This window comes from Haplochromis burtoni, unplaced genomic scaffold (assembly GCF_018398535.1).
Source record: "Haplochromis burtoni strain Fernald_Lab_line unplaced genomic scaffold, NCSU_Asbu1 Contig_40, whole genome shotgun sequence".
Taxonomy (NCBI): Eukaryota; Metazoa; Chordata; class Actinopteri; order Cichliformes; family Cichlidae; genus Haplochromis; species Haplochromis burtoni.
In genome coordinates this window covers 4574-14448 of record NW_024582401.1, presented here as the reverse complement: position 1 = coordinate 14448, position 9875 = coordinate 4574, and the positions used below count along the sequence as shown (strand labels likewise).

The following is a 9875-nucleotide window of genomic DNA, read 5'->3' as shown; positions in this document are numbered from 1 at the left end:
AGAAATAATGAATGGCAGAAGGCATTCATTAGCAGCAAAATACTGAAATATTCAGTATTCCACTGAAAGTTGACAGAAGAAATTATGTCCATAAAAAAACAAGACGATATAATGATACATAATATATGAAGCACTGGGATCCAGTTACAGTGGAGTTACTGAAAAACAAAACACAAATGTTTTTGTATGAGTAGGTGCATTGTATGGATAGCACTAGATGAGTGATCTCAGCCTTTCTGGGAAGGCTGCAGTGCAGTCTGCTTCACTTCCTTTTCCTACAGATACTAATTATTTCTCCCTCTACATCCCAAACTCATTTTCCTATAACCTCCCTGATAACTGTGGTTGTGGAGAGCTAATAACCATCACCAAAGACTTTCCAGTATGATCCAGTCTCTCCTGAGAAGCCTACGAAGAATGTTTACATGCTGCTGTCTATCTCATAAACTGATCATGTGGCATTTTGGAAGATCTGACATGTTTCTTTCCCAGCTGTAACTCTTCCCTGCCTTTGTTCACCCCTCCTGATCTCTTGCTTCCTCCTCCTTCTCCCTCTGTGGTTCTCCTCCCTGGCAGACTAAGCGTCGGTGCCTTGCCTCCGAGCCTTCCACCATCTTTATGCTGTCTCAGACCTCCAGCAGAATCAGTTTCTAACCCAGCCCTTCTGTAGGTGACCCTCAGCCTTTCCTACTGTCTCGTCTTTCTCTTTATTTTCCTTTCAGTCTGTATCCTGTTACTTTGTCATTTCCACTGTTTTGCATGAAGTTACAGTCTTATCTGACTGCATGCCTTTGCATCTACATCTTGATTCAGTGTGGCCTTAATCACCTTTTGTTTTAAAAACCACTCTTACTTTGATGCTTCAATTTTGAGTCCGTATGGTAGAAGTGTTTGTCTTCAAATGTGTGTATGTGTGTGTATATTTGCAGCAAGGGAGAGATAATAAAAGGTATGAGAGGGCCCTGGCCTACATGAGCTCTGATTCCTTGTTGATGGAGTAGCTGTCACAGAAGCCTACAGGGCTTCAGCACGGTAAAATGCACACGTTGCTGCTGTGTGATGGTGGGTTAACTGGTGTGGTTTGACTTTGGGTTGTTGTATTTGACTAACACAAGGGTTGGAGTGGTGTGCTTTATTTGTATGAAGGTCCTAAAAGCTCAACCATTTTCTTCAGGTATTTCAACTGACTTTACTTCCAGCTGGGTGATTTCTCACATGGAGCTTTAGCACCATCTAGTGGTATAATGTGTTGCTACAGAGACAGAAAAGTAATATTTGCAGAGGAAATGAACGCATGTTTAGCTTTTTGTTGACATTTGCATGTTTTTGGTGTTTATGATTTATTATTTTTTTGTTGCTCTTAACATGCTTGCTTTTAAACCTGAACAGAATGGATGGAAAATTTAACCTCACAGCTGGCAAATTAAATTAAAGGAAATGAAATACTTTATTCATTTAAAAACAACTGAAGCTTGAGGATGTAGCATTGTGCCCAGGATCAGGTGCCTGCAGTATGCAGATGTATTCATATTTGTTAGTGTTAGGTAATAAATATATAATCTTAAATGCTTATATGCTGATTATATTGGTTTATATAAGAGAGGCCCAGACTTAGTTATAATGAGCATTAATAAGTTGCTCTAACAGCACATAATGCTCATTGCTCCCATTAAGCCTTGGGGGCATTGATGGGGTTGATGGCTATCAGGTGAAGAGTCCTGGTTTACAGGCAGTTTTATAGTTCAGGACCTCACAGAGGCATTGTTACAGGATGGAGACTCGACTCCACCAAGTCACATGCTATCTGTTCAAACTATGGCCAGCTGCGACGTGTTACCACCTTCTTCTTTTGCATTACTCCACAAGTGCCATGTTTTATTCTTTACTTTCTCTGAACTTTCTCTTCCTCCTTGTCCCCTTTTCCTCCCTTTGTGCCCTCATACAGAATGCAGATAAACTCTACAAGGGCCAGCTGTCTGAGTTCACCCCCTTGGCTTCCCTCCACGCTCCATCTAAGGGTAGCAGCCACCGGCGAGGCTCGGAAAACCAAAGGAACCCTCGAAGGTCTGAACCCTTTACCAAGAAAGTCATGTTCACACGCTGGCAAAAAGCGCCAGACTACTGCACCTTCACCCCCCTCCTCCGGTTTGCTGATAGCTCCCGCTATTCAAGGCAGGGGTACAATTACAGCGGGGCCGGGCCTGAGACCTCAGTCTAATTTATTTCTTTTTCTCCGGGGTATTTTTTTTAAAATCTTATATTCTAATATCAGAAACAATGTCATCCACATGGAGTTACTCAGATAAATTGGTGGAAAGCAATTTTGGAGCTTACTTACTTGCTTCGACGTTACTGAGTTGGAGTAAAATAATAAACAGTTGAGGAGACTGCAATGCTAAGTGACCTTCATAATTTCTGTCAAGTTAGCAGCCAAGTGTGGCGCAAAGCACTGTTGGACGGCTCTGGAGTGGACCCCGTCGACAGGGCCTGGTTCGCTGCCACAACGTGCAAAGGGCTCAGTGTAATGATGTCACAGCAAACAAACTGACTCGAGCTTGTGTTTCACATGAAAAATATGTGCACTGGCCCTTTACGCCTGCCTCCCTTTGATGGTAGCTGAAGTGTACTTTACTCTGATTATTAGGGTGTTTTAATGGCTATTGTGATAATCATGCTGATGTTCTATGACCGGAATGATGATAATGAGGACGACTGTAGACGTGCTCAAGCTAGCTTAAGCTTTCTGTGATCAAACATTTTCTTGTCTTCAGTCGCTGCCATCTGTCTTTATTCCCTTCTGTCTGTTTTGCCTCTTTTTAGGACTAACTGGTGTTGCCTGTGTGCAAACATGTTATCCAGAAACACTGCTTAGGACTCTGGGATCAGAAACTGCATCATTGTAAGGAGGGTTGTAATAGAAGGAAGAATAAATGTTGAAAAATTAGTCTATGGAGCCCGGAAGTAGCCGTATAGGGGAATTAAATTATTTTATATCGGGATGAGATACAATTTTTGCTTAATTTCTGATTCATTTGTGCAAACGATACAGCAAGCTGATTGTCCTAACTTTGATTAGATGGCAAACGGTGGTCAAGTCAGTTAATAATGACAGAAAAGCGTAGCTCATGGTGCTTTCTGTGCCACAATATGTCTGGTTTAAAAACGTGTGGGAGCTTTGAAAGCTCTTAAACTAGCTCACCCTTAGCGACAAAACACAGAAAAGCCTCTTGGCTGTCATAAACATGAAGCAATAATTTAGAGCAAAATGATCTTGAAATAGAAAAAGAAAAACAAAGGTTCATTTATTTAAATAATTTGTTATTAAGAAATATATACTGGTGACAATTTAACAGTTTACTTAAATAACAAAAATACATGGAAAATTTACATGTAATCTGATTACTTAAAGTCAGTATTTTGAGCATGATTATGTTTTTTTAAATGTAAGCTGAAATGCAACAAGTGCAAATATTGTAGGCAAATTACAATTTTTCACATTTGTTTTTATCCTGTTTCCATGGTAATTTGTTACTTTGATAGTAAAATTGAAACACTTGATTAAATGTGTGTGTAAATATATATATATATATATTATATAATAATTATATAATAACATATATAATTTATATATTATTATATATATATATATATTATATATAATATATATAGTTACATTTTGTTTTATAAAGTGAACAAAAGCAGTGTTTAAGTCGATACCAAAGCCAACATGTATGCATTGAGATCATCATCATACTGTACAGCACATAGGGTGTAAATACAGAGAATGCAAACGGCACAAATAGACCAAAACATGGGAATGAGTAATATTGCACGTACGCATCTCATTGGCTACTCCTGGGCTCCAATAGCAGAGTCAGTAGGAGTTGGTCTTTGTGAACATGTCATACAGCCAACATTTAAACTTTCAGAGTCACATTTAGGTAGCTTAGAGCTTTGCTGTGTTAGAAGTTTGCTTGCATATCTGTGTGTGCTGATAGAAGACTGTGTGTGTATCTGTTAATCTCCATCTGTCCTATCATCTTGAACATAGATTGTAAACTTACCTTATCTTTGGATGACTAAATGTCTTGTAGTAGAACACAGAGGAACTGCTTGTGTGACCGCTACCTGGCTGTTTCTTATTGCCTTAATGTCGTCTTGTAAACTCTGCTGTATTTTTCACTGATATCATTTACCAAAGAAACAGCAGGTAATGCTTTATGATCACCTTTAGATAATAGCTGGTTGCTTGTATTTACTTTGATTGAAGCACTTTAAAATTATATATATTTCTCCTTTTAATATAATTCACTCAAAGTGCCCCAAATGGTTTGATGCCTTAAATAAATATCAAATCATTGATAATGTATTAAATTATGAAACAAACAGCCGGCACAACCAATTCAAAGAAAAAAAAGGAATCGAGATAGAAACACTTTTTTTTTATTGGCCGTGAGAGGACCTTTAACTGACCAGTAACACAGCAAAGTGTCCTCTCATATTCTGTGTACAGTAGAAAATGGAAGAATAAGTATATATGGGGTTCTTAAGTGTAAAAAAAAAAAAAATGCATGTACAAAAAATGTGAAAAAAATCTATTTTAATAATGTGACAGGGAAGCGAGCGTCTTAATATCCTTTCATACTCATTTTCCACCTCATCTCAATAGAATAAGATGCTTTTTAGCTCTGCAGATCAGGTTGATTGTAGCATCTAACAGTTTAGTGCTCCTGCCCTTAAAAGCCTTATAACGGTGTTAGAGAAATCTAATGAGATTCTCCAGCTTAAAAAAAAGGGCCTTTACAGTGCGCTCTTTGAATTCTGTCTCACACTTTCCTGTTTCAACTCGTACCCTCTGTCTCTCTCTCTCTCTCTCTCTCCCTCACACCCTCCCTCTCTTGAAGCGATGTTGAAGCTGTTCCTACCTCTGTGACAGTTGTCTCCATCTGCCTCATCATCATCATTTCATCCATCCCCTTCTGCGTCTTCTCTGTCGTTCCTCCGTTCATACATCGACTCATCCATCGTGAGACAGTAGATCTGATGTTTTTAGTTCTATGAACCAAAGCCTTGTTGCTGCTAGAGATTCTTTAGCTGCTTTACATTAGGTGCCTTGTGCTAGTTTTCACAGCCTGTCTTTGCTTTGTGGTTAATTTGATACTGTTAATAGGCGCTTCAATGGTACAAGGGCACAGCAGATGATGGATGTAACTGGAGGAATGAAATAACTACTGTAGGTGAAAAGGCGAATGTGAAATCAAGTTTTTATGCAGACTTCTACTGAACAAGCAGAACTGACACACAGTCAATGAACAAATACCACTTATGTTTAGTATCTGTTTTTTTATAGCTTGTATTAATTTTTTTTAAAAATAAATGCCCATGAGGGCATTTGTCTCTGAAATGTTATTTTTTAATTGTTTTTGATTATGTACAATGTGGAAAATTCTCCCTTTTATGACCACAGACTTGAAGAGCTCCAGCTCTGCTTTTTCCAATCAGCTACAGGTGATCAATGGTAGTTTTTCTTTTCTTTTGTTTTTTTCCATCTCCAAGTTTCGGAGATTTAAAGTTGATGGTAAAGCAAAAGGGTTTCTTGTACTGTTGGAATTGTCTAAAATGAAGGGTTGGTTTGGCCAAATTCCAAAAAAAAAAAAAAGTATTTTCTGTTGCTGCTTTACGCACCAAAAAAAGAAGAACATTCCAGATGGATCTGCTTAGTAGAGCAGATTTCGATATTTATCGAATGATATTAGCTTTTTTCCGATGTATTGGCATCCGTATTTGTAACAGCCAATAAGACAACCTTCAGTTATGCTATGAGGACAGTGCATAGTTTGTCCATCAGAGGGCACTGTGCAACATCCCTTTTGGCAACAAACAAACATAATAAACAGGTAATCTGAGCCTAAATAAGCAAACTGATAACTACACGTGACAAATATTAGGGGAATGTGTTTTTGTACCTGAAACGGAGAAAAAAATCAGCACATATATCAGAAAATTGGATTTTTAAATCACCATATATCGGTATCAGTTAAAAAAATCATATATCTGTCGGACTCTACGACTTAGAACAATTGAAGTAAGTTAGAAAATACTGGATTTTTGTTGTTGTTGTTTTTATTATCTGAATGAAGAAAACAAAGATCCTGTCTCTCCATTTATTGTTTGCCCTGAATTCTGATTGGCCTTTGGACTAGAAAGATGTTTTTCATTGTAAACAATGTACCAAGGCTTCAGTACCTTAACTGCTAAAGAATCACACAAATAACACAACAATTGTTAATGAAATGGGAGGGGGGAAAAACAAAAGTCTACAATATAATGCCATGTGAGAGCTGACAGACACTATGACCACAGGACTAAACTAGCTGGGAGAAGCAATAAGTATAATCAAACTGAAGCTGCTTGTAAATGTCTCTCTGCAACAAATGTGACCTCTTAGCACTAGCTAAGCGACAGAGAGTCACTTATATTCAAATGTCAACCATGACAGTGAAAAATCCATTATCCTGTCTGAGATCTCAGATCAGTACTTACACAGCGGTGACTAAGCATGGTCCTTATTCTTTAACTCATGAAAGTTCTTGGATGGATTAATTCTTTCTGTAGTGGGTTAGGGGACTACTTCAAAATGAAAAGACCCTTTCATATTTATGGTTGCGGTTGGTCATTGAAACCTGACATACTCCTGAAACTTGGAGGCATCTGGAAGTCTCAATAACTTACAAAAATGAAAAGTTACTGCACTGCTATTTTGGGGGAGGGGTATCTGAGAAACCCCTCTTTTTTTGTTTTACTTTTCAGAGACAGTATTTAATGTGTGTCTTGTTTATATCTCAGAATATTCCAACAAACAAACTGGATTGTGGCAAAAAAAGTGGACACGTGTATGTCTGTATGCATAGCTTTAAACGAAAGGACAAAGAGATTTGTGGTGTTAGTTGTTTCACGGAGGTACCCCTGCACTGAACCATCATTCCTGAGGACCGACACCTCGCTGTAGAAACTTTAAAAGCCATCAACAGACCTTCTGTACCAGTCCACACTGAATCTTTGAACTGACGGCCTTTCAACTCAAATGTTATCTTTTTTTTGAAAATGTGTTATTGTATAGCGAGCTGCACTTCACATAACCGGCAGTATCTACGAACTGAGATACAGTACTGTATATACATGTATGAACAATATTTAAATGTAGTTATGTTACTGAATGTACAGTTTTTTGGGCTCTTTTTGTATACAGTTTTTAAACGGTCATATCTTGTGGATTTTCGCCAACATTTCTGTGGCTGTAAATGGCGAACATCTGTACATTTGCTTGGAAATAAAAGCAAAAATGTGTTACAAAATTCTTCTTATGAAAAAAGCTGCACTACACGCTTCAGCCAGGAGGGTGCAGCCGAGTGCTTCTGATGTGCTTCTGATGTGCTGCTGAAGGCTGAAGGAGCTGACAAGTCAACATATGTGAAGCTGATGAAATTAATCAAAAGTTTCTGTAGTAGAGAGATCGTGTGTGTGTCTGTGTGTGTGTGCGCGCAACCCACCTGTGTGCACGCCAGTGTTGTCTCAAGCTCAAATACTGGCTGTGTTTAAAAACAACACAGGAAATGGTTAAAAAAGTCATTTTTAAAAATTTATTTATGTTTTGGATTTAATATGTTCCCCAAAGTTGCTCCAGGGCTCCTGTCTGCACCATCTGAGGACGTCAACAAGATTAGGATGGAGGTTTTTGGATCGATTGGTTTCCCTTCATCCTTTTCACTTCTCATCTGCGCTGATCTCCACGTCCTCTCCTCCACAGCTGGCAGCCGATGAGACCTGCAAGTGTGTCTGACAGGGATAGAGAAATATCTAGGGCAAGACTGTCAGAGGTGAAATCTGGGGAAGAAGAAGAAGAAGGGGGGAGGGGGGATTGCACAGAAAAAGAAAAGTAGATATGAAATGCTGCATCGCGTTTATATTGTATAAGGTTGTTTTTTTTTTTAAATGATGTTTTTTTATCACGAGTTAAAGTGCAGTGACTCATGCAGTCACCTTTCAGATGGAAAAACCAAAAGTCTTCTGAAAAACTTCAACCATGAATACGCAGTGTGAAGACCTTTTTAAATGAATCTTTACGGTGTCTTACTTAGTAGAGACTCCAAAATTATATAGAATGGTGGGCGGTGTAATTTAAGGTGTAACAGAGTCCTTTACAACCTCCTCATCACCTGTTTCCTTCTCGCGCTGCTTGAGGTTGGATTGCTCGGAGCACTTTGGTGTGTGCTTGCGAAGGTTTCGTGACAAAAGACGGGAGATGAATTCACACCCCCAAGTAATGAAACGGTGGAGACAGAAATGGGACTGGCAGAGGAAAAATCTGGATGTGGCTCCCAATCGGAGACGGCGTATCTGTCACATATATAAGGGCCACACTTATCTCCCTGAAGCTGCAAAGAGCAACTCTGGAAGCAACAGGTGACTGTTTTAAAAATACAAGCTTTCAATAGGCGCTAATCCTGTAAGTCCTCTTTTTGAAATAAGTGTTGAAGTTTGACATGTTTTTTTTTTTTTGTTGGGAAAAGCACTTTAGCCCAGAGTTAAAACTAGACTGCTAACAAAGAGGTGGAAATAGGCGGAAATGGCAAGCGGTCCAAGGGTAACAAAATCCACCTACTAGTGCCCCTAATGCTCATTATTCAGCAAGTTGTATCTCATTTGCTTAATCCTCACAAAAGCCTCCATGTGGAACCGCTTCCCCCATCCAAACAGGAGACTCTGGGATGTTCATGGTCCCCAGTCAGGAAACACTTCAACCTCCAGTAAAATTTGGATTCGTCTTTGTTTTCCACTTTGGTTTTTGTACGGATTAAGCAAATGAGATATAGCATGTTAATTAGTGAACTTTACAGGTGCTGGTAAGCTTTTGTTTTTTTTTAACCTGTCTTGGTGTCAAGTTAAAGTAACCAACAGACATTTTTTTTCATTGAGATGAAAGTGAATGTGTGTGTGTGTGTGTGTGTGTGTGTGTGTGTGTGTGTGTGTGTGTGTGTGTGTGTGTGTGTGTGTGTGTTTGTGTCTGTGTGTTTTCTCATCCTGTTTATCTGTGGATGGAGGGCTCTTTTTCTCTTTCAGCTGTGATGGCCCTCTTTTACAGTCCCAGTGCCACTACACACTGCCACATTCTCCTCTCCACCCTTAGATGGGTTAAATGTCTCGGGCTCTTCACACGGACAGTTTTAACTCAACTAGTTGCTCCCAACAGATGGCACAGAAAGGCTTCACTTCTACACACACCCAGGATGTCCTAGGACTCAAACACACATGCAATGGTTTTTTGGGGGGAAGCACAACCTGTTCTCTCTATAGAGGCCCTTTTAAATATTTAAAGTAGACTTACTGTGATGAGTTTAGTCTCTGTATTTAATTAGATTTGTATTATTCAGAGTTGTATTTAGGTTATACGTGACCTTACTGCAGCCTCTCTCTTCTCTCTCTTTTAGACCACCCTACTTTCATCTCATTGGCTGCTCCTCACAAAAAGAAGGTTTGAACAACAGGTGGGAGGGGCTCCTGTGTCTTTCTTTCCCTCACAGTGATCACTTGCACACAAGCCGAACTCGTTGTTTGAAACTTTGACCATGTTTAATGCGAGGATTCGCCATTATAACAGTTACTATACAACAGAAAATAATGCAGGAAGTGATTGTGTGTCCATTTGCATGGATTTTATTGGCTGACCTGTTGCCAGCCAGCTTTTAGCTAGGTAAAACTGGTAAGTGCAGTAACGGGGAACAAGCGTGTTTTGCTGCACCCTGCAGTTCATACACTCAAGCTAGCCTTAAATTATTAGTATAGACCTTCCACCTCCACACACACACACACACACA

The 9875-nt window shown here is 39.2% G+C and overlaps 1 protein-coding gene across 6 annotated transcripts in view; it reads left to right on the top strand.

Annotated features, from left to right (window-relative positions):
- atp11a (ATPase phospholipid transporting 11A) overlaps positions 1-7355 on the top strand; it is a 53083-nt gene extending 45728 nt beyond the window's left edge. For 2 of the 6 annotated variants that reach the window (XM_005920085.3, XM_005920087.3), the window contains 2 exons: positions 577-666; positions 1946-2056. In XM_005920085.3, coding sequence (XP_005920147.1) covers positions 577-654 — 78 coding nt within the window. In that variant the 3' untranslated portion in view covers positions 655-666; positions 1946-2056. Of the gene's footprint in view, positions 1-576; positions 667-929; positions 1033-1945; positions 3579-4904 lie in introns of those variants that run through there. The other 4 variants (XM_005920082.3, XM_005920083.3, XM_005920084.3 and 1 more) reach the window with 3 other exon arrangements.
- Positions 7356-9875: the final 2520 nt, after the last annotated feature.